The sequence below is a fragment of the Oncorhynchus mykiss genome, chromosome 5 (assembly GCF_057628025.1).
Source record: "Oncorhynchus mykiss isolate SJ-2025 chromosome 5, ASM5762802v1, whole genome shotgun sequence".
Classification (NCBI taxonomy): Eukaryota; Metazoa; Chordata; class Actinopteri; order Salmoniformes; family Salmonidae; genus Oncorhynchus; species Oncorhynchus mykiss.
Window position 1 is genome coordinate 65,059,326 of NC_143026.1, and position 25,566 is coordinate 65,084,891.

Sequence of the window (25,566 nt, forward strand, 5' to 3'; positions counted from 1 at the left end):
ACCGGCGAGTGCAGAAGTGCGTAAAAATAGTCTGTCCTGGGCCTCCCGGGTGGCGCAGTGGTTAAGGGCGCTGTACTGCAGCGCCAGCTGTGCCATCAGAGTCCCTGGGTTCGTGCCCAGGCTCTGTCGTAACCGGCCGCGACCGGGAGGTCCGTGGGGCGACGCACAATTGGCCTAGCGTCGTCGGGTTAGGGAGGGATTGGTCGGTAGGGATCTCCTTGTCTCATCGCGCTAGCCAAGGCGCGCTAGCCAAGGTTGCCAGGTGTATACAATGACATTCTGACATTCTGTGCTTCCAACTTTGTGGTAACAGTTTGGGGAAGGCCAGTTCCTGTCTCAGCATGACAATGCCCCCGTGCACAAAGGTCCATACAGAAATGGTTTGTCCAGATTAGTGTGGAAGAAATTGACCGGCCTGAACAGAGCTGATCTCAACCCCATCAAACATCTTTTGGATGAATTGGAGCGCCGACTGCAAGCCAGGCCTAATCCCCCAACATCAGGGTCCGACCTCACTAATGCTTGTGGCTGAATGGAAGCAAGTCCCTGCAGCAATGTTCCAACATCTAGTGGAAGCCTTATAGCAGCAAAGGGGGGACCAACTCCGTATTATTGACCATGATTTTGGAATGCTTTGATGATCATGTAGTATATATATATATTCACGTCACCAAATAATTGACTAAAACACACTGTTTTGTAATGAAGGTCTACAGTAGCCTCAGCAGCACTCTGTATGATAGCACCATGGTGTAGCCGAAGGAGAGCTAGCTTCCGTCCTCTTGGTACATTGACTTCAATTCAAAACCTAGGAGGCTCATGGTTCTCACCCCCTTCCAAAGACTTAGACAGTAATTATGACAACTTCCGGAGTACATCCTCCAACAAATCAGAGCTCTTGCAGCATGAACTGACATGTTGTCCACCCAATCAAAGGATCAGAGAATCAATCTAGTACTGAATGCATAAGCTACAGCTAGCTAGCACTGCAGTGCATAAAATGTGGTGAGTAGTTGACTCAATGAGAGAGAAAGACAATAGTTGAACAGTTTTGAAAAAATTAATTTCTTCCAAAATGATGGAGAAGCAAGAGAGGGAGAGAGAGAGAGAGCTCTACGCAGCCACACTCCTGTGTCTGGTCAGGAGAATAATCTGAGGAACACAAACCAAAATATAACATAAATTAAATATCATGTCATACATTCATATCAAAATCATCACATTCAATCTGCAGCCTTAGACAACAATCAACAGTGATTGCTAAACTCCACAGACCTCTGTTGATGTCCATTCCATGCATTCTAACCACAATGGTGGCAGAGAACACTGATGCTAAGGTGCCGGTAACGGCCATGGTCTGGTAGTCCAGAGCAGAGTTCTAGAAAACCCCCAGGGGCACGAAGAAGAGGATCAGGGAGGTGTAGAGGGCAGAGAACAGGGTGGCAGAGAACACTGATCCTAAGGTGACGGTAACGGCCATGGTCTGGTAGTCCAGAGCAGAGTTCTAGAAAACCCCCAGGGGCATGAAGAAGAGGACCAGGGAGGTGTAGAGGGCAGAGAACACTGATCCTAAGGTGACGGTAACGGCCATGGTCTGGTAGTCCAGAGCAGAGTTCTAGAAAACCCCCAGGGGCACGAAGAAGAGGATCAGGGAGGTGTAGAGGGCAGAGAACACTGATGCTAAGGTGACGGTAACGGCCATGGTCTGGTAGTCCAGAGCAGAGTTCTAGAAAACCCCCAGGGGCATGAAGAAGAGGATCAGGGAGGTGTAGAGGGCATAGAACAGGGTGGCAGTCAGCAGCCAGGGGTTGGACAGCTCCTGTCACTGGCCAACCTTATGGAGCTCAGACTGCCCTCATCTCCTGCAGCAGGGAGGAGATCAACAACAGTATGGTAAGGGTCAGGAGTGTTTCCATGGCCACATGGAGTAAAATAAACTCTGGGCTCCTAGGGCCCTACCCTAGGGGCAGGCCTTTCTCTTTTCTCTTACCTGCTGAAAAAAGCCCAGGCATTCTACTGGCATGTCAGTGTAGAAGACGTTGTACAGGATGATGAACCAATTCTCATACAGAGACTGGAAGAAAACAGCTCCAGAAAAAGGCGGGGTCTGTTAAAAAAGGTTGCAGTTCCATTTATGAGGCAAAACCAATGTGACCAGTTGGACCATCTAACCTAGACACTGAAGCCATTGAAGAAGCTGAACCAGATGTGTACCAGAGCAAAGCCTCTACCTACATTACCTCTACAACCTGTACCCCAGCGCATTGACTCGATACCGGTAGCCTCTGTATATAGCCTCGTTATTGTTATTTACATTTTTAATAAAAACAAAAAAAAATGTTTTATTTGGTCAATATTTTCTAAACTCTTTCTTGAACTGCACTGTTGGTTAAGGGCTTATGAGTACGCATTTCACGGTTGTATTCGACGCAGGTGACAAATAAAGTTTGATTTGATTTGTACAGGAAGTAGCGCAGGAAGACAGCGATGCTGCGGTACGACCAGCTTCTGTGGACCAATAGGAGTCTCTATAGGAAGCTGAACTAGGTCAGCATTCTGCCCTGCCTGACCCCCCTCTAAACCAGCCAAACCTACCCCTATATGAGCCGGTAGAGGAAGGAGAAGGGGGAGAGGGGGAGAGAGGGAGAGAAAACATGTTAAATACAACCTGCCTTTGAACAGACATAATTTCACTGCCAACCTCTCTGTCCATCACACTCACCGTTGATCAGGTTCACATTGTTGGCATCATCGCTTATCGCCATAGTGATGGAGGTGGTGTGTTTCCCAATGAGCATGACCACATCAGCCTTCTGGCCCGGAGTGACACGACAACACAGCACTGACTGGCACAGCCCTGCCAGGGACATGAACCTGGCACTCACCCTGTAGTCAAACAATCAACTATCAACTTTTGTGTGATGCTTTCTTGAGAAGAAACACAACTCTGCTGAAAAAGAGTAAAAAAAAAAATAATTGTACCCCTTTTTCTCCCCAATTTCGTGGTATCCAATTGTTGTAGTAGCTACTATCTTGTCTCATCGCTACAATTCCCGTACAGGCTCGGGAGAGATGAAGGTTGAAAGTCATGCGTCCTCCGATACACCAGCCGCACTGCTTCTTAACACAGCGCGCCTCCAACCCGGAAGCCAGCCGCACCAATATGTCGGAGGCTACACCGTGCAACCTTGGTTAGCGCGCACTGCGCCCGGCCCGCCACAGGAGTCACTGGTGCGCGATGAGACAAGGACATCCCTACCGACCAAGCCCTCCGTAACCCGGACGACGCTAGGCCAATTGTGCGTCGCCCCACGGACCTCCCAGTCGCAGCCGGTTACGACAGAGCCTGGGCGCGAACCCAGGGACTCTGATGGCACAGCTGGCGCTGCAGTACAACCACTGCGCCACCCGGGAGGCCAGATAAAGAGAGTGTTTACTAGACTCGGAGCAAAGAAACGATACAGATCATCACTAAGCTATAAGATATTCAGTCTTGTAGTCTTAAGACAAGCTCTATTAGTCCTTATCCATATGTTTACCAGTTCAGGGCCGGTGAGGACCAATGCTGATTTCTCTCCAGCCATCTTTCTGTCCACACGCCATAGTTATGTCTCTTTGCCCTTGGAGAAAGTCCTCTCTGGATCAGGAGAAGACTGCCCGTGGCAGGAAACACACTAATAGATACAGTATATTGGAAAAGTATAGTGTGTGTGTGTGTGTGTGTGTGTGTGTGTGTGTGCATGTGTGTGTGTGCATATGACCTCAGTTCCTCCCCTTCTAATAGTCTGGTATCAGGTTCCAGAAGTCTGCAGGAGTATCATATGTTCACCGCTGTCTCTTCAGAGAGAAAGAGAGAGACAGTGACAGAGAGACAGACAGAGGGATTGATGACTGAGAAGAACAGAACATTGAGAGTTTTCTCCACTCAGTATGGTGTGATGCCTACCTTTCTTGACCCTGGTCAGCACCCAGACTTGGAGTCCAGCCTGTCTGAGCAAGGAGATGGTCTCAGGGACCCCGTCCTGCAGCCAGTCCTCTGTAGCCGTCACCCCCAGCAGCTGCACCACAGGAACCAGGATATACAGAGAGTTTATCACTCTGATAGTGGATCACATTACATTTATGTAAAGATTTCATGAGTTTCCTTGACTGGCATCATCCGTTGGAGCATAGTGATTCTCATCAAATCCCATCGCATGAACATACTGTAACGCAGTGCCCTGATTATGAGGATTCCTTTACATCTCACTCCATGTCGTCAGACAGCTGATCCAGCATGTCCTCATGGTTACGGGTTGTCAAGGCAGTATGTTCAGTATGTGTTCAGTGTGTTCAGTATGTTCAGTATGTTCAGCATGTTCAGCATGTTCAGTATGTTCAGTATGTTCAGTATGTTCAGTATGTTCATGGTTCTCAGACAGGACAGGGCAACAGCTAGAAGAGGGCAGGAATATACCTGACGAGATGTTGCATGAGATCTGTTTGTTCTGCTTACTCTATGTAGTGTGTGTGTGTGTGTGTGTGTGTGTGTGTGTATGTGTGTGTGCGCGTGCACGTTTGTGTCTTACATCTAAAGCTTTCTCAGTGGTCTCCAGATATGGACAGTCTTTTTGTAGTCTCTCCAAGATCACTATGTCAGCACCTTTACAGTATAACTTCAGCCCTCCCTCTGGCTCCCGCACTGCACACACAACAACATACATCAGAGGATAGAGCAGATCTACACATGTCAGGAGAATACATCAAGACCAGAGACTGGGGGATAGAGAGATAAAGGGAGAGAAAGGGAAAGGTGCCAGGATATGGGAGCTGTGGGGCAGATGCATCCAGTCTCACTCAGGTAGTCACTAGATAGCCATGCTAGAAAGGACAAAAGAGGCGATTCTGTCAGATCTTTTGAGAAAGTACATAATTAGTGTATATTTGTTAGGGGTAAGCTCAGGGTTATATATTCATCCTTCTAGCATGGTCAAATGGTAACGTCAGTCTCACCCAGTACAGACATGTCTGGTGAAGTCGAGCAGGGTGAGGGAGCTGGTAGTGGTGTTTGAGGCCCAGCTCACTGACTGTCAGAGAGTCCCTGGTCCTGGAGAGGAAGACCCAGCCCAGCTCCCTGCCTGCCCACACCAGGGCCTCTTCGTCTGGGGACGCAGCCTGGTACACCGGGGCCCCTGGAACAAACACCATAAACAGAACTGTATTTCTGTATCAGGATGACATGCAGTTTCCTACTTCTTGAGAGGGTTTAGTACAATTTTGTTTGACTGTATGGAAAAGGATTTACCTAGTTAAACTAACTACACAATTCTTACTTGTTTGCCTTCACATTTCTTCCATTCTGGCAGAGTGCCAGTGCAGTGAGGAAGTGTCTGCTCTGTGTGCACTGCTGCCCCCTCAACCTGTCCTCCACCGCTGGTCAGACAGATACAGACCCCCCTCAGGAGAATAGGTTCCAGCTCAGGACTCATGTCTGGGGGAGCCAGAGACCTTTATTTAACTAGGCAAGTAAGTTAAGAGCAAAATCTTATTTACAATGGCGGCCTACCCTGGTCAAACCCTAACCCGGATGACGCTGAGCCAATTGTGCACCACCCTATGGGACTCCCAATCACAGCCGGTTGTGATACAGCCTGGAATGGAACCAGGGACTGTAGTGACACCTCTTGCACTGAGATGCAGTGCCTTAGACTGCTGCGCCACTCGGGAGCCCTTCCTGACGGATTTGACTATGTGCAAATAATACTGAACTGAACCGCATAACGTATATAGTATGTTTTTCTCTACAATAATATGGAACATCTGAACCTGGATCATTACCTGTGATTCCTCTGCACTGATTGACACATCTCCTGAAAAAATGCAAGAAAGAGAAATGAAGACATTTGCAGATAGAGTGGGGATAGAGGGCTGTCTATTCTAATACCAGACAAAGAGTAGTAGTAGACAGTGGGCAGATGGCAGATGGGGAGTGTGATTCCAGCCACATTTCAGATCACACCTTGACTCTAGAGGGCTGGACCATCATTAAGCACTTATAGGCGTGTCTATTTGAATATTTAAGGGTGCCCTGATTTGTCATACAGTGCCCAGAACTTCCAGTCAGCCTGTAACTCAAGCTGAGTCTGACACTCACATATGTAGGTCTGGGTCATTGGTCAGATGCAAACAAAAGTGAGTTCAGTCACTGTCTTTCCAAACCAGGGACCAAACTGAGAACCCTCTGCACAATAACACAAGGTACTTCAGACCCTAGTAGTGGTGAAACCAAATCTAACACATACAGACAGAGGCAGACTGCTCCCAGGTCATAGGCAATCCATACTAGATAGTACTAGATGTGTGACAGAGAGGCAGACTGCTCCCAGGTCATAGGCCAGCCGTACTAGATAGTACTAGATGTGTGACAGACAGAGGCAGACTGCTCCCAGGTCATAAGCCATCCGTACTAGATAGTACTAGATGTGTGACAGACAGAGACATTTCAGATGAAGTATGTGTACACAGTAATATAGGATTGGAGGAGTCGATTCCATTGAAATGTCAAGCTCCAGTAGGCGAGGAAGACTATGTAGACGGGCGAGTTGCCCCCCGCAGACCGCACCTCTATTTGGGATGATACGTGCCCCTCAAACCCCCCCAACCCCACAGCCAGCAGTAGAGCCACCAGCAGCAGGAGCAGCACTATCTGAGATCACAGACATACATGCAGTTAAACACACACTGTTACACAAAAACACCTTTAATACACTAATAAACCACATGTTAAAGTTGAATAATTAATCATAATAAAATGAGTCAAGACAAGAGATGCATATAACTCAGAAGATAAAACGATCCATCTCCATAACTCTCACACTGCTTTACTTCATCATCCTCTCCAGGTCTCTATCACTCACCACAACGATGACCTCGTTCAGGTCCTATCACTCACCACAACGATGACCTCGTTCAGGTCCTATCACTCAACACAATGACGACCTCGTTCAGGCCTATATCACTCACCACAATGACGACCTCGTTCAGGTCCTATCATTCACCACAATGATGACCTCGTTCAGGTCCTATCACTCATCACAATGACGACCTCGTTCAGGCCTATATCACTCACCACAATGACGACCTCGTTCAGGTCCTATCACTCATCACAATGATGACCTCGTTCAGGTCCTATCACTCACCACAATGACGACCTCGTTCAGGTCCTATCACTCACCACAATGATGACCTCGATCAGGTCCTATCACTCACCACAATGATGACCTCGATCAGGTCCTATCACTCAACACAATGACGACCTCGTTCAGGCCTATATCACTCACCACAATGACGACCTCGTTCAGGTCCTATCACTCATCACAATGATGACCTCGTTCAGGTCCTATCACTCACCACAATGACGACCTCGTTCAGGTCCTATCACTCACCACAATGATGACCTCGATCAGGTCCTATCACTCACCACAATGATGACCTCGTTCAGGTCCTATCACTCACCACAACGACGACCTCGTTCAGGTCCAATCACTCACCACAACGACGACCTCGTTCAGGTCCTATCACTCAACACAACGATGACCTCGTTCAGGTCTCTATCACTCACCACAACGATGACCTCGTTCAGGTCTCTATCACTCACCATAACGACGACCTCGTTCAGGTCTCTATCACTCACCACAACGACGACCTCGTTCAGGTCTCTATCACTCACCACAACGACGACCTCGTTCAGGTCCTATCATTCACCACAACGACGACCTCGTTCAGGTCCTATCACTCACCACAACGACGACCTCGTTCAGGTCCTATCACTCACCACAACGACGACCTCGTTCAGGCCTCTATCACTCACCACAACGACGACCTCGTTCAGGCCTCTATCACTCACCACAACGATGACCTCGTTCAGGCCTCTATCACTCACCACAACGATGACCTCGTTCAGGCCTCTATCACTCACCACAATGACGACCTCGTTCAGGTCCTATCACTCACCACAATGATGACCTCGTTCAGGTCCTATCACTCACCACAACGATGACCTCGTTCAGGTCCTATCACTCAACACAATGACGACCTCGTTCAGGTCTATATCACTCACCACAATGACGACCTCGTTCAGGTCCTATCACTCACCACAATGACGACCTCGTTCAGGTCCTATCACTCACCACAATGATGACCTCGTTCAGGTCCTATCACTCACCACAATGATGACCTCGTTCAGGTCCTATCACTCACCACAATGATGACCTCGTTCAGGTCCTATCACTCACCACAATGATGACCTCGTTCAGGTCCTATCACTCACCACAATGATGACCTCGTTCAGGTCCTATCACTCACCACAATGATGACCTCGTTCAGGTCCTATCACTCAAACACAATGATGACCTCGTTCAGGTCCTATCACTCACCACAATGATGACCTCGTTCAGGTCCTATCACTCACCACAATGATGACCTCGTTCAGGTCCTATCACTCACCACAATGATGACCTCGTTCAGGTCCTATCACTCACCATAATGATGACCTCGTTCAGGTCCTATCACTCACCACAAGGGTGACCTCGTTCAGGTCCTATCACTCACCACAATGATGACCTCGTTCAGGTCCTATCACTCACCACAATGATGACCTCGTTCAGGTCCTATCACTCAAACACAATGATGACCTCGTTCATGTCCTATCACTCAAACACAATGATGACCTTGTTCAAGTCCTATCACTCACCACAATGATGACCTCGTTCAGGTCCTATCACTCACCACAATGATGACCTCGTTCAGGTCCTATCACTCACCACAATGATGACCTCGTTCAGGTCCTATCACTCACCACAATGATGACCTCGTTCAGGTCCTATCACTCACCACAATGATGACCTCGTTCAGGTCCTATCACTCACCACAATGATGACCTCGTTCAGGTCCTATCACTCACCACAATGATGACCTTGTTCAGGTCTCTATCACTCACCACAATGATGACCTCGTTCAGGTCCTATCACTCACCACAATGACCTCGTTCAGGTCCTATCACTCACCACAATGATGACCTCGTTCAGGTCCTATCACTCACCACAATGATGACCTCGTTCAGGTCCTATCACTCACCACAATGACGACCTCGTTCAGGTCTCTATCACTCACCACAATGATGACCTTGTTCAGGTCCTATCACTCACCACAATGACGACCTCGTTCAGGTCTCTATCACTCACCACAATGACGACCTCGTTCAGGTCATATCACTCAACACCTTCTCAATCTGAGTCATCTTGACTCTGTGCTGACCATCATTACACAGGATCTTACTGTCTGAGCCTGAGGGGCTGTAAAGTCTATTTGAAATCGGACACTGTGGTGGGATTAACCACAAGATTACCTTTAAAACGGTATAAGATACATGTATGTTTGAGGAATTTTAATGATGAGGTTTCTGTTGTTTTGAATTTTGAGCCCTGCACTTTCATTGGCTGTTGTCATATCATCCCTTTAACGGGATTGCATCCCTAAGAAGTTTTAACCCAACTTATCTAGTGTTACATGTAAATATGATTTAATGCATGTGATTCTATGCAAGGACTAATGTCTATTGACAAGTGATGAATATTGATAAGAAGAATGAAAAAGCTTTCTTTATAGGGATTTCGTGAATAATCTGATAAACGTTTCTTAGCATTGAAGTGTATTTGTTTTATAACATTTTTCCACGTGCCTCTCCATTAAAAAGGGGTATTACACTGAGATAAAATGTCTGAATAATTATTTAGCTATATAATAAGAAACATTGCGTATACGTATAGGGTATCTATCAGACAAGGTAGAAGACCACTCGATGAGTCATCACCCTCTGAAAGGTATGTCTCATTTCAACTTTAAATGTTCTATTTCATAGTCCTTATAATTGATCTGTTAGGGGAGGAAAAGAGGATCCATTTTAAAGTATTGGAGCAGGGCCTATGTATGTGTGCTGAGTACCGGTGTATATGAACATGCCATAGGCTGTGTCTGCATTGCAAAAGACTGTTCCGCTCAGCAGGATGTGTTCACCGTCCAGAGGGTGGTGCTCTCCCCTCTAGTGGAGCTCTCCTCGGATGGTGTGCGGATGACTGTTGGGCCCCTCACACAACACAATGCCTGAGAGACGGAGAGAGAGGGGGAGAGATAGGGGTGGGGAGCGAATGATGCAGGGGTAGAGTGAAAGAAAGGGCTGTTTACATTTCTAACCTGACACTGACATATAGTTATTAGGAGCTCACCATATTTTCAATACACTTTGCATTTGAACCATTTGAACCAGGGTTCTGCTCTGTTGGGTCAGTGGTCATCTCTGTTGGGTCAGTGGTCATCTCTGTTGGGTCAGTGGTCATCTCTGTTGGGTCAGTGGTCATCTCTGTTGGGTCAGTGGTCATCTCTGTTGGGTCAGTGGTCATCTCTGTTGGGTCAGTGGTCATCTCTGTTGGGTCAGTGGTCATCTCTGTGTGGGTGGAGGCCAGGGTTCTGCTCTGTTGGGTCAGTGGTCATCTCTGTGTGGGTGGCGGCCAGGGTCTGCTCTGTTGGGTCAGTGGTCATCTCTGTGTGGGTGGCGGCCAGGGTCTGCTCTGTTGGGTCAGTGGTCATCTCTGTGTGGGTGGCGGCCAGGGTTCTGCTCTGTTGGGTCAGTGGTCATCTCTGTGTGGGTGCCGGCCAGGGTTCTGCTCTGTTGGGTCAGTGGTCATCTCTGTGTGGGTGGCGGCCAGGGTCTGCTCTGTTGGGTCAGTGGTCATCTCTGTGTGGGTGGCGGCCAGGGTTCTGCTCTGTTGGGTCAGTGGTCATCTCTGTGTGGGTGGCGGCCAGGGTCTGCTCTGATGGGTCAGTGGTCATCTCTGTGTGGGTGGCGGCCAGGGTCTGCTCTGTTGGGTCAGTGGTCATCTCTGTGTGGGTGGCGGCCAGGGTTCTGCTCTGTTGGGTCAGTGGTCATCTCTGTGTGGGTGGCGGCCAGGGTTCTGCTCTGTTGGGTCAGTGGTCATCTCTGTGTGGGTGGCGGCCAGGGTCTGCTCTGTTGGGTCAGTGGTCATCTCTGTGTGGGTGGCGGCCAGGGTTCTGCTCTGTTGGGTCAGTGGTCATCTCTGTTGGGTCAGTGGTCATCTCTGTGTGGGTGGAGGCCAGGGTTCTGCTCTGTTGGGTCAGTGGTCATCTCTGTGTGGGTGGAGGCCAGGGTCTGCTCTGTTGGGTCAGTGGTCATCTCTGTGTGGGTGGAGGCCAGGATCTGCTCTGTTGGGTCAGTGGTCATCTCTGTGTGGGTGGAGGCCAGGGTCTGCTCTGATGGGTCAGTGGTCATCTCTGTGTGGGTGGCGGCCAGGGTCTGCTCTGTTGGGTCAGTGGTCATCTCTGTGTGGGTGGAGGCCAGGGTTTGCTCTGTTGGGTCAGTGGTCATCTCTGTGTGGGTGGCGGCCTGGGTCTGCTCTGTTGGGTCAGTGGTCATCTCTGTGCGGGTGGAGGCCAGGGTTTGCTCTGTTGGGTCAGTGGCCATCTCTGTGTGGGTGGCGGCCAGGGTCTGCTCTGTTGGGTCAGTGGTCATCTCTGTGTGGGTGGCGGCCAGGGTCTGCTCTGTTGGGTCAGTGGTCATCTCTGTATGGGTGGCGGCCAGGGTCTGCTCTGTTGTGTCAGTGGTCATCTCTGTGTGGGTGGAGGCCAGGGTCTGCTCTGTTGGGTCAGTGGTCATCTCTGTGTGGGTGGCGGCCAGGGTCTGCTCTGTTGGGTCAGTGGTCATCTCTGTGTGGGTGGCGGCCAGGGTCTGCTCTGTTGGATCAGTGGTAATCTCTGTGTGGGTGGCAGCCAGGGTTCTGCTCTGTTGGGTCAGTGGTCATCTCTGTGTGGGTGGCGGCCAGGGTCTGCTCTGTTGGATCAGTGGTCATCTCTGTGTGGGTGGAGGCCAGGGTTCTGCTCTGTTGTGTCAGTGGTCATCTCTGTATGGGTGGCGGCCAGGGTCTGCTCTGTTGGGTCAGTGGTCATCTCTGTGTGGGTGGAGGCCAGGGTTCTGCTCTGTTGGGTCAGTGGTCATCTCTGTTGGGTCAGTGGTCATCTCTGTGTGGGTGGAGGCCAGGGTTCTGCTCTGTTGGGTCAGTGGTCATCTTTGTGTGGGTGGAGGCCAGGGTTCTGCTCTGTTGGGTCAGTGGTCATCTCTGTGTGGGTGGCGGCCAGGGTTCTGCTCTGTTGGGTCAGTGGTCATCTCTGTGTGGGTGGTGGCCAGGGTCTGCTCTGTTGGGTCAGTGGTCATCTCTGTGTGGGTGGTGGCCAGGGCCCGTAGATACTTCACGTTGGTCCCTTTGCAAAAACAACACTGCAGTGACTGCATAATAGAATAATTATAATATGGATATAATATGTGTAAGAGGAAGACACATACTACTGGGGAGCCGCGCTCTCATAACAATCATATCAATCTCAGAATAAAAGCCAAGTGCATTGTTAGAACACAGATGTTCCTGGACCTTTCCATTACTGTCAGCTGTCTCCAAGTAGCACAGGCTGTGAGGCTCGGAGCTGCAGAGGAGAAGCAGATCCGCCTGTACAAGAGATACAAAGAGAGAAGCGGGAATAGAGAGGATCAAAGGCAGAGGGGGAGAAAGGGGAACAAGAGTCAGGGACAGGAGACCAGATCGCAAGAGAGACACAGGTTTTGAATGAACATTACTTTACACAATCTGTGACTGTTCAGAAACCTGCAGGGGGTGCTGAGTAAGCTGAAGCATCAGCATAGGCATAGAAACTCACCGGGATGATCTGGTCTTCGTGAAGCCACAACACATCTCCCACACATTCATCCTTCCACTGGGATGGGCTGAAACTGAGACTGGAGTGGAGAGAGACAGAAGGACAAACGAACTGATATTGATTTACACAGAAGTTTGAGGGTTTTACAGTACACATGGGTGTCTCAAATTAGGTTTTTGCCCTGAGAAACAGAGCTGGCCTCTTTGTACTCACCTCTGGGAGATGAGGACATCACAGAGTTATTCATCGGAGAGTCACTGCGTCTCCTGGCCTGATGGAGTGTCACGCCCTGGTCTTAGTATTTTTTTGTTTTCTTTATTATTTTGGTCAGGCCAGGGTGTGACATGGGTTATTTATGTGGTGTGTTTTGTCTTGGGGTTTTTGTAGGTTATGGGATTGTGGTATAATAGAGTTGTCTAGGTAAGTCTATGGTTGCCTAGAGTGGTTCTCAATCAGAGGCAGGTGTTTATCGTTGTCTCTGATTGGGAACCATATTTAGGCAGCCATATTCTTTGAGTGTTTCGTGGGTGATTGTTCCTGTCTCTGTGTTTGTTTGCACCAGATAAGGCTGTTTAGGTTTTTCCACGGTACGTTCATTGTTTTGTATTGTATCGCCATTATCTTTATTAAAGATGTATGAAGATAACCATGCTGCATTTTGGTCCGATCCCTGCTACACCTCCTCTTCAGAGGAAGAAAACCTTGACATTGAGAGAGGAGAAATAGACAGATCGATACATAGATAGTTAGATATATATATATATATATATAACCGCTGTGATTATTATTATTTGACCCTGCTGGTCATCTATGAACGTTTGAACATCTTGGCCATGTTCTGTTATAATCTCCACCCGGCACAGCCAGAAGAGGACTGGCCACCACTCAGAGCCTGGCTCCTCTCTAGGTTTCTTCTTAGGTTCCTGCCTTTCTAGGGAATTTTTCCTAGCCACCGTGCTTCTACATCTGCATTGCTTGCTGTTTGGGGTTTTAGGCTAGGTTTCTGTACAGCACTTTGTGACAACGGCTGATGTAAAAAGGGCTTTATAATAAATTTGATTGATGAGATGGCAGAGATATACTGGAAACACACACACACACACTTCATTGAATCACAAATATGGATTGAACATTAATAAGACCTGCTCACACTTTAGTCTAAAACAACCAAAAATATAAAAATATTACGATTCTATATCAACATACATACAGATAATTAAATTCACCAATATCAAATATTGGCTAAAAACTGAGAGTTGAAACCTAGAATTTGACCTACATCACCACGATGAGGAGGAAGTAGTGGTTGGCTTCTCACTGGAACTGTTTGTACAGCGTGAGGGGAAGTCCTGACAACAAAACCCAGCGGACAGACACAGAAAGAAAGAAACTGAGAAAGAAAGAGAGAAACAGAGAGAGAGAGAGAGAGAGAAACAGAGAGAGAGAGAGAGAAACAGAGAGAGAGAGAGAAACAGAGAGAGAAACAGAGAGAGAGAGAAACAGAGAGAGAAACAGAGAGAGAGAGAGATGTGAGAGTTTGTCAATTAGTGGGTTAGCGTGTTTGTGCCAGCAGTGTTGGATCACAACACAGTGTACTCTGTGACTCACGGTATATCGGTCCCAGTGGAAACACAGAAAGGATCTCTGCTGTCAATGTTTGTGGAAGCGGCGGCTGTTTGCTCTCACCTCCCACGTGATATGTGTTATAAACAGAGTTAAAGAAAAGCCTTATATAACTGCAAATGTGCTTTATCTATTACTAGGTCAGGTCACTCTCCATCAATGATGGAGTTAGGATGAGATCATATGTGTGTGTGTGTGTGTGTGTGTGTGTGTGTGTGAGTGAGTGACAGACTGTGTGTTATTATGCCATCTCTCAGGGGGAATCTTGCAGGTCCCTATTCGCCCATACCGTGCCTGGAGAAGACAGAAATTACTCTAATAGCTTCTTCTGAGGAAACCGGACCCCTTAAAACACTCCGTCATTATCAAACTAGGTCAAAGGTCATATATTGGATGCTTTATTTGACATCTAAACACTTTTCTTTGTTTCATGCAAATATGGATGGACACAAAGACTGGACTGACCGGTTTCAGGGTTGGTGGTATTATCCCCTTTGGGCACGGTGCCATAATGACCACAGACGCTGTTCTAGAGGAGTGAAACATCAGAAAACAACAGACAAGTTATTTATAACATTGACTCGCATGGCAGCCTTCTAACTCATTACATTGCTGCCATGCTTAGTACCTCACAGAACACACAGAGAAAGGGAAACAAATCATTGACTGTGACCTATTCTCAATAGAAAGACACAAAATGCTATGTTACTAGGTGACTGAGTGTCAAATCAAATGGTCCCAAGGTTTGATATTTAAGATGTTTGATCAGCAGTAGACAAAATACCTACCGAACATGAGTTAACCCAGCTTGAGTTGTCTTCTTTTGGTAAGTGGTTGGTAAAAGAAGTGTCGATCCAACAATTTGAGCAGAAATCCTTTTAAGCCCGGACTTCATAACATTCACCTGCGTGGGAGTGTTCCCTCTCTTCTCCCTCGCTACCTTTCTCTCTGTCTCTGCCCCTCTCCATCTTCCAGGTAGCTTCACTATCAACATGTTCCACCTGTACCTGCCAGAAAGAGAGGGAGGAAAGGAGGGCAGGGACAAAGTGTGAGGAGAGAGACGGGAGAAAAACAGGCAAATATAAAGGGGGAAAGTCCATTCAACACTAGACCATTGAGATATACTCATCCGCACTGAAGATCTCACTGACGTCTTTGACTGAATCTCAATAGTCTCAGGAGAACGGGAGAGGTCAAGAGGAAACAAGGAAATGATTTTGAGATTCATCCTTTGTCACAATGCTAATAAGGTTAACATCAGACTACAGGTCTGATGAGAGTATCTATGTGTGGAGAAACTGAAACACTATGTCTTTGTTCTGGAAATACCTGGCCAAACTCACCGTTCTGATTTTCTTTCACCATGGGTTTTATATTATTTCCCCTCACAATACAGAGGTCTCCTTTTCTTCCCCACATCACCCCCCTCTCTGCCTCTTCCCTCATCTCCCCCTCTTTCTCCCGTTCGCTCTATTTCTTCCTCCCTCTCTCTCATTCTCTCTCTCAGAGGGAGGACAAACAGTGGGACTGTGGATGTGTCTCTCAGCTCCATGTAATCAGCCTGTCATAAGGAAGGCCTATTAGTGCACTCTGAGCTGCAGGAGGACTGAGATGAGGACGAAGGGCCACAATGAGCTCCCTCCCAGTGGTGGCCACTAAGTCTTCATCCTTAAACGGAAGGTCCTCGCTACAAAAAGACCACCATTTATTGACACCGGTCATTTATTGACACCGGTCATTTATTGACACCGGTCATTTATTGACACCGGTCATTTATTGACACCAGTCACACAATTACATTGTTTATGGCATAACATTGTCCACTTGTTAGTACAATTTTTGATTTTCTGTTAAATCACTATGATAAATCCCTAATCATGTGATAATCAATGATGTTTGTGAAATAAATATGTTACAATAAGAAGCCCATTACATTCAATGTGTATTATATACTGTATTTAAGTAGCCATTCTGGTCTAAATTCTCTTTCCATTCCTCTTGTGCATCTCAAGTTCTCAAACGCATTCAGAGGACTGATGCTGACCAATAAAACCAAGGTGGCCACAACAGTGGGAACTACTAAGTGGCCTGGAATCACGATGGAACCACAGCAACTGCCAGGATTGTATATCAAAACAGTAGATCAATTCCTTTAGGTCAAAAGGCAAATGATCACCATTATTGTTTAAAAGGCAACAATGAAATATAAACTTATATAAAAGCCACAAAGATATATAGCTAAATAGCTCAAGGCATGTTTTAGGTTATAAAGCCATGTGTAATAAGATGCTTGTATTCAGATGGATCTGTATGTAATAATACAAACTAATGCATTGTTCAGTCAGCACACCTTCTTGTGCTTTTCTCTGTTGCATTGCCATCTGGTGGTTATAAATATCCACTGCAGCTTGATAATCCACTAGTTTATTAAACGGTTTCTAAACTATACTAAATTGTCATCATGTGTCATCACGTAAATATCTTACATCCAGTTCAATTGCATGTAGTCTATCTAACATAGTGTTAAATGTGCTTATGTGTTTTACTCGTACCCTCCGCTGAATTATCCTCAAAAGGGCCACAGTCTAATCCTTGAACGCGAGTGTCCGTGTGTTCATGTAGCACATGGAGATGTGTGAAACTTACTCCTCTGCCTTAAATGTCCTGCTTGTGTCGCCTCAATAGCTGGCTTTTGCGGTGACGCGATGGGCTAAGACACTCGAAGGAGGGCTGTCACGTGTGCCAGCAAGGAGGGGGTCCTGAGTTCGTGCCAGGTATGGGAGGAAGTGGTACTCGCTAAGCAGGCAGCATGGCGCCCTTTTCATTCACATCTGTGTATTTTCATCAAGTACAATCAGTCCAATCTATTTTTAAATGTGGGCTTGCAGCAGAGTGGTTTTCTTAGATGTGTTGTGGCATGGGGGTCTCAAACCTCCACACACAATAAGACCAGTCAGCCAGGCTTTTTCCACTACAGTTTAACTGCTGGCTATTATACCTGCTAAACCTCATATCCCTCAGCAAGCATTCACACATACACACTTCAATGTGAATCCATCACACCATTAGAAATAGTTCAAAAGGTGGAGGCCTACTTACCATATAACAGTTGGGATGGTTGCTAATTGATGTCCACACCAAAGCAACAGAGAGATGGATGGACAGATATACCGCAGTATCTTTGGTACATTTTACAGAGCGATGTCACTGTGGGGTCAAACTGTGGCCAATTAGCACACAACAGACAGTTGACACACAGGCCTTCTGAGAGAGGACTGGAGGCCATTTTGACCAAGCTCCATCCCGCCTGGTTACTGTAGATCAAACCCATACTCAATCACTAAGGCATCTTCCACATGAGATCAGAGCCAGAGTAACACCATGACACAAAATTAGATACTTGTACACTTGCACAAACTGTGGGGTCAAACCTTGTCAAACTAGAATCTCTGTAGCTCATTACATATTACTGGATCTGTACAGTACCATCACTTGTCTATGCCTGGTCCATCTTTCCCATGAATGAGTGGATCAGTGTGAGAAAACTGTGCTTTTCTGATGGAGGGGTCGACAGCCAGGCTCTGACCAACCTCTGCTCTCAGTCACCCAGTCACACTGCATCTGAAGCAGAAGGTTACACCCAGAGAGCTAAATGAGGCAGTGAAACTTCCTGTGAAAAGTGGTTAGCAGCTTAGGACTAGGAATCATGCAAAGACCATTTCAGATTGGCCTTTTAAAATAGAACCACGTCTTGTCATTCACACGTACTCTATTGTCAACATGCACACACTTCTGACAACTACAAACAGCTAGCACAAGAAACAAGGCTTTTTCAAAAGTATTTCAGATACATGGCTAAAGAGTAGGGAGTAAGATAAGAAGTCATAACCAGGCTAACAATACTTGACGTTTACTGGTACACACTTTGTGGAAGTACTGTATTTGAGACTGTATGTGGGCACAGCATCATGTGTACGTTAGCTGTGATGGAGTTGGGAGGGTGAAAGGGTGACCTGGACGGGTTTCTGCTACTTGCCTAGAGGGTCACTTTGTTGATATATGGTTGGCCTATGTAGACCGAGGAGGGGAATTCCATGCCAGCATAAAGGCAGGAAGTGGTTTTGCCACACAATGAACTGAAACCTGGGCTGCATCTCAATAGTTTAAAGTGACTTTCTCCCCTCATATCCTCACTTCCATTTGCACTAATGTGAAAGAACTGGACAGGTGACAGCAAATACCTGAAAGGCCGTCCACCACATTGTTTTCAGCCACCATATGTTATCAGTTCAGTGCAGGTAAATGAAGAGGAAACCACTTCAGACAATGGTGATGCCACCTGGTACCTGTAATATAATGAATCCTGAAATCACTACCATGCACAAGTCTGAGCACCACAACAAGCCCTGCCACTGTCTACTAAATCTCTAAATGTATCCCTACTCCCACAGACAGTTGCTTTTTCACTTCTACAGTAATGGCATAAAAGGCATACTTGTGGTAAGTGAAACTAGACATTTATTCAGGTGAATGTCTGTGGTTTAACCCTTTCAGTTCTAGGAAATAGAGACTTTATGAGTCATTGCGACCACAGAATCGGTCAGGTAGTTGAGCTTCGGCAGTTTGGAACTAAGGAAGACCTATGGATGAGTCACAAGAGAGCGCAAGCAACATGTTCACCGCAACTGCACCCTCTTCTCACAGGACAGTCCCCCACTTACTGCCTGGACAATCCTCCACTCACCACATGCCCATTGGCCCATCCACAGATACATGATAAAGTACACAAACACTGGCCCATTTCTGTGGAGAGGAGGCTTGTAAAAGGTAGGCTACGGCTACGTTGACAATACATAGGGCAGGTCATTTAGATCCTTTCTGGATTTACTTTTTACAACGGTGATCTGGATTTCACCTTTCAGAACTCCTGAAGAAACTAGACACAATCATTGATAATGACCATTGTTTCTGTCAACCACACAGACGAGCGCGCTTGCACAGAAATAAACACACAACATGCACAAAAGTTTCACAGCTCAGAGCGAAATATGCGCCTTGTCTCATTATCACTTCAGCACTTCACATCGTGACAGCGACAAAAAGGTAGGCCTGCTAGAGCTTGTAGCCTAACTATATTTCAAACCTCAACTCCTCTTATACTTCCTAAAAACTCACTAAACAGAATTTATATGTCATGGCAAAATGTATAGGATGCAGAAAACACACGACAAAAGCCCAAAATGCCGTTCAGATTTTCTTATTTTTTTTGTAAAAGTTAAATATCTAAATGGTCACTTGCTTACCAAAACTGCATTTAAACATAACCTAGAGCACTGTGTAGTTAATTGTTTTAGTCTTTTCCCATCAGCATTTTCAATGTATTGGTTGAAATTCCAGCCTTGGCTACTTTTGTATAAATATTTTGTATAAAGTCTAATCTTCTTTTTATAATATTTTCTGCAGCCTTTGAATTAGGCTTAGCTTGCAGACCCACTATGCAACACATCACAAGTAATAAATCAGGTGTGAATAATGTCTTCAAAAGCAATTGTACTATAGAGCCTTTACAGCCTCTTTGTCCTCTCATAGCCTACTGAGTGACATGTCTACCCCACGGAGTAGCGAAAGGCCCCTGGAGGATATGGGCCAGCCCTCCTCCTCAGTGGAGAGCAGTGGTGGGGAGGAGGAGATGTGGGACCCTGGCCTCCTCTTCCCAGAGGTCCGGCCGTCCCTTCTGGACCACAGACAACTGAGGCTCCGGACCTGCCAGAGCCATCTGTACCCCAGCACGCGCCGCAAAAGAGAGATGACCCCTGCCGATAAAAAGGACGCCAACTACTGGGATAAGCGCCACAAGAACAACGAGTCGGCCAAGCGCTCGCAGGAGAAGAGGAGGGTGAATGACCTGATGCTGGAGGGCCAGCTGCTGGCCCTGAGTGAGGAGAATGCCCGGCTGAGGGCTGAGTTGATCACCCTGCAGTACCACATGGGCCTGGGGAAAGAGGCAGGCCCAGCCACCCTGCGTTCCCATGGCACGGTTCCACTGCACAGCCTGCTGCCCTGTCTGAGTCACTCATCAGTGCCTACCAATCTGTTGATGCCCTGGGGCTCCCTCTGCCTCCCCCAGCCAGCCCTGTACCCCAGCCTGCCTCTCTACCTGCCACATTGGAGGAGTATGAGCGGCAGAACCAGGCCCTGGACATACACAGAAGCTTCAGGGGCAGGTTCAACAAATTGACTCAGCTCAGAAGGTACCTCAGTCCAGACAGCTGCTAGCTAACGGCGTGGTTTAGAACAAATCAACCCCAGATTATACACAGGCCTAATTTAATGGCATGTATTCAATGTCAGATCATGTCAAATAATACATGGACACTGTATTTATTGAGTGGTTGCTAATCAATTGCAAATCATAGTTTAAAATATTGTTATAAATACCATATGTGTATTAATTACATTTTGAGAGTGAACTGGGAGTTTATTAAAATAATCCCAGACTGTTACATGAGGAATATGACACCGGTATTTTCGGTGAATTTGTGGTGATTTTCTATTTAGTTGAATAGGATATAAAAGATAATATGTGGAAATTATACCTCTTTGCATATCTTAAAAATGAGCAGGTTGGTTTTTATATTTTATATTTAGGACAGCAAATAAGTAGTCTATATTCTGTGGAACACAAGATGGGGCTCCATAGAATGTCCTCTTCATATTCGGCTGAATATATAATACAAGTGTTATTTTTCAAATGACACATCAATACAACTGGTTTAACCACTTTTACAAGTACAGTGAAGATTAAATTATTCAGGGGTAAAATAGACCGACTGCATCCCCCCCAATTAAATGTTGCATTTTTAACACCAATGGAATAAAAAAAGATATTTTTCAAAGAGCAGAAAACATTTTTCACATTCTCATATAAACAAGTAGGGTAGTAATGAAAGCAGTCAAAGATACATTTTCAATCACTTTTAATTCAATCGCTCGCTCTGTTCTGTACACAAACACAATTGCTGTATTAGCCTAATGGCAAGCGTTAGAAAAACTAACACGACAATCAACCTTCTAAAACACACTCTGCAACTATGGATTTAAAATGCTTCGACCGCTAAAAAACGGAGATGAGCAATATTGGTTTGAATTTGACTGTTCAAAAAGCAGTTTTTCTGCAGTGTGAAGCTTCGAATAAGGCTTCACTGAAACTAGGTGCTCTTTTTGGTTGGTTGGTGGGTGGTAATCCCCACGCCGTGAATTCCCTTATTGCCAACTATTGCACATTAGTTAGATATACAGTACCAGTCAAAAGTTTGAACACGCCTACTCATTCAATGGTTTTTCTTTATTTTTACTGTTTTCTACATTGTAGAATAATAGTGAAGACATCAAAAATATGAAATAACACATATGGAATCATGTAGTAACCAAAACATTTAGAAAACATTTGTTAAAGGCCTAGTGCTTTTCTTACTACTGATTAGAACATTGGTGGGCAACCTTTTGCCTTGATGACAGCTTTGGACAGTCTTGGCATTCTCTCAACCAGCTTCACATGGAATGCTTTTCCAACAGGCTTGAAGGAGTTCTCACATATGCTGACCATTTGTTGGCTGCTTTTCCTTCCCTCTGCGGTCCAACTCATCCCAAACCATCTCAATTGGGTTGAGGTCGGGTGATTGTGGAGGCCAGGTCATCTGATGCAGCACTCCATCCCTCTCCTTCTTGGTCAAATAGCCCTTACACAGCCTGGAGGTGTGTTGGGTCATTGTCCTGTTGAAAAACAAAATGATAGTCCCACTAAGCGCAAACCAGATGGGATGGGGTATTGCCGCAGAATGTTGTGGTAGCCATGCTGGTTAAGTGTGCCTTGAATTCTAAATACATCACAGACAGTGTCACCAGCAAAGCACCTCCACACCATCACACCTCTTCCACCATGCTTCACCTTGGGAACCCCACATGCAGATATCATCTATTCTCTAACTCTGCGTCTCACAAAGACACTTTGGTTGGAACCCATAATCTCAAATTTGGACTCATCAGACCGAAGGACAGATTTCCACTGGTCTAATGTCCATAACTCGTGTTTCTTGGCCTAAGCAAGTCTCTTCTTATTATTGGTGTCCTTTAGTAGTGGTTTCTTTGCAGGAATTCGACCATGAAGGCCTGATTCACAGTCTCCTCTGAACAGTTCATGTTTAAATGTCTGTTTCTTGAACTCTGTGAAGCATTTATTTGGGCTGCAATTTCTGAGGCTGGTAACTCTAATGAACTTATCCTCTGCAGCAGAGGTTACTCTGGGTAATCCTTTCCTGTGGTGGTCCTAATGAGAGCCAGTTTCATCATAGTGCCTGATGGTTTTTGTGACTGCACTTGAAGAAACGTTCAAAGTTCTAATTTCTCCAGATTGACTGACCTTCATGTCTTAAAGTAATGATGGACTGTCATTTCTCTTTACTTATTTGAGCTGTTCTTGCCATAATATGGACTTGGTATTTAACAAAATAAGGCTATCTTCTGTACACCACCCCTACCGTCACAACACAACTGATTAGCTCAAACGCATTAAGAAGGAAAGAAATTCCACAAATTAACTTTTAACAAGGCACACCTGCTAATTGAAATGCATTCCAGGTGACTACCTCATGAAGCTGGTTGAGAGAATGCTAAGTGTGCAAAGCTGTCATTAAGGCTTTTAATTACTTTGAAGAACCTCAAATAGAAAATATATTTTGATTTGTTTAACACTTTTTTGGTTACTACATGATTCCATATGTGTTATTTCATAGTTTTGATGTCTTCACTATTATTCTACAATGTAGAAAATAGTTAAAAATAAAGAAAAACCCTTGAATGAGTAGATTTGTCCAAACGTTTGACTGGTAGGCTAATTCAATGCATTTTTATCGAAAAGCGGGCGTTTTACCAATTCACATACTGATATGCCTTAGAATGGCTGGCTGGTTGCTGGCTGGCTGCAACCTGGTCTCAGAGCATTTCGCATTTTTCTGTAGGTAAATCCCAGACACTCCATTTAGTATATGTTATGTTTCATATGGTATGTATTCATTTGTGGATGTCAATCACCGACTATTACAATTCATATTATATGTTACGAATATGCAAAACATACAATATGTTACGAATTTGCAAAACTCATGGGTATGTTACGAATTCTAGCTAGGTGGCCAAGTGGCTAACGTTAGCTAGCTGGCCAACGCTAGGGGTAAGGGTTAAGTTTAGGAGTTGGGTTAAAGGGTTAAGGTTAGGGGAAGGTTTAAAGTCAGGTAACCTTTCCTCTAACCTTAACCCTTTTCCTAAACCACGTTTAACACCTTGAAGTATGGCGATTCACAGTATACCCTTCAGTAGCTTTAACTGCACATCTAAGATGACGCCACCGATGTTCTAAACAGTGGTAAGAAAAGCACTAGGCTTATGATTAATTCATATTTTCACACTTGTGCACATAGACCTCTCACCATTGTAAACTGTGCACCTACAGGTGTTCCAGTACAGACTTGCCAAGATAATAGCAAGTGATTCTAGAACACCAAATTCCTACAGTAGCCTACTCATTGTCAAATAACAAAATACAATACTTCTATACGAGTTATTTATACCAGCCATATGTGAACTCTATTTCATGTGGGTGAGGAGAGCTCACGAGAGAAGAGTGTCATTGCCACGCTGCTCTGGGGTGTGAAACCAATGGTGCTGAATGGTGACAGCATGGACACGTCTGTTAACACCAGACTCTTTTGAGCACATGTCATTTTTGACTGAGGCCCTTCACACTCATGTGAGAACATCACTCATTCAATATGAGATATGGTTTCCCTATCATCACCTCCTGCCTGCTGCTATGGCAGTAAATAGCTGAATGTATAACTATAAATACAATTCAAACCAAACTAAAGCCATTTAGTGCACAGTAACTACAAAACGAGTATAGCTACAGCTATAGTAACAAAACGACTACTAGTAATAGTAAGAAAACGAGATGACATTGGAGACCTAACTGGGTAACTAATGAACCCTTGAAGCATGGTCATCACTCAACGGAAAGAAAATTCAGAGTTGACCAGATGTCTCCATAGGTCCCGTAATGGTTGATTTCTACTGGCCACATTCTACGGGCTGGTTTCCCAGAACCTAAATTAAACATATTGCTGCACTAAAAAGCCAATTGGATATTCTTCATCGAAAGTGCTTTTTAGTACAGGACTAGGCTTGACCTGAATCAGGAAAACCCACTATTCTTCATGAGTAAACCCTTACTAGGCATCCAGCAGAAGGCACTGCAGTATAGCACTGTACTGCACAACACGTTATAATCTATGGCAATCCATGCAATAATGTCTACCTGCAGACTGCAGTTACTACAAGGAGCGCCCAGCATGAAACGCCTATTAGCATTGCCTCACTACATGCCACGCCCACTGCCGTTGAGGCTGCTTGTAACAGTAGGCCTGCCTGCGACCCGCGGATAGACCCTTCTCAAAAAAATACAAGACTTGTTTCTATGATAAGCCACTAGATGGAGTACTGTACAACATGACATGGAATCTCAGTCATGACATGCTTGGTCAATAAAGTAATGTTTGTCAAAATCTTCCAAATCATACAGGTCAACCCCCCTAAAAAAATGTATGTCAAATTGCAAGAAGTAATTATGAATTAGTTGTTAACAAACTAGAAAGATCATGACAGTTGTGAACAAATGTAGCCTAACTGTTGACGCTGGATAATTAAAACGTTGGCTGACACAGTAGGACTATGTTATTTCACCATTGCACTGGAATCTCCCAATCTTAGCAGGATTGTACTTGACCTCAGGTTTACAGCATGATCCTTTATAATAAAGCTATATAAGCAACGTTTTGACAGGATCCCACTTCCAGTGTTTACCCCAGTAGACAAATAAATGTCACCCCTAGTATGACAAAGGACAACCCTTTTATTAAAAGTTGTTGTGTAAAACTGGTCATATGAGGTAAACTGCCTTATCACACCCAAGAATACAGAGTGATAGGTAAGGGGCTAGAAAGAGAGAAACGGGAAGGACCTGGTAAGCCAGGTACCAGATCTAATGGCTGACACTTCCAGCCTCCCTCTGCTCAAACACATCTCCCAGACGATGAAAATAAGTAAGCCACGACCACCACATTGAGGGTGACT

The 25,566-nt window shown here is 45.7% G+C and overlaps 2 protein-coding genes across 2 annotated transcripts; one reads left to right on the forward strand and one right to left on the reverse strand.

The window, feature by feature from the left end:
- Window positions 1–1,312: 1,312 nt before the first annotated feature.
- On the reverse strand, window positions 1,313–13,356 carry atp8b3 (ATPase phospholipid transporting 8B3). The gene is given in 29 exon segments (XM_090236695.1): window positions 1,313–1,849; window positions 1,991–2,074; window positions 2,173–2,226; window positions 2,451–2,544; window positions 2,546–2,611; window positions 2,725–2,874; window positions 3,285–3,288; window positions 3,509–3,653; window positions 3,755–3,837; window positions 3,947–4,058; window positions 4,243–4,299; window positions 4,569–4,681; window positions 4,993–5,006; window positions 5,008–5,030; window positions 5,032–5,171; window positions 5,327–5,341; window positions 5,344–5,412; window positions 5,818–5,849; window positions 6,597–6,685; window positions 7,601–7,732; window positions 7,814–7,981; window positions 9,260–9,324; window positions 9,982–10,149; window positions 12,229–12,325; window positions 12,477–12,551; window positions 12,760–12,832; window positions 12,973–12,997; window positions 13,000–13,030; window positions 13,351–13,356. Coding segments are annotated over 29 exon segments (2,418 nt in total). The 3' UTR covers window positions 1,313–1,615.
- A 5,831-nt stretch (window positions 13,357–19,187) lies between these two features.
- On the forward strand, window positions 19,188–21,280 carry si:dkey-172o19.2 (uncharacterized). The gene is made up of 2 exons (XM_021601330.3): window positions 19,188–19,485; window positions 19,972–21,280. The coding sequence occupies exon 2, from the start codon at window positions 19,985–19,987 to the stop codon at window positions 20,618–20,620; it is 636 nt and encodes a 211-aa protein (XP_021457005.3). The 5' UTR covers window positions 19,188–19,485; window positions 19,972–19,984; the 3' UTR covers window positions 20,621–21,280.
- Window positions 21,281–25,566: the final 4,286 nt, after the last annotated feature.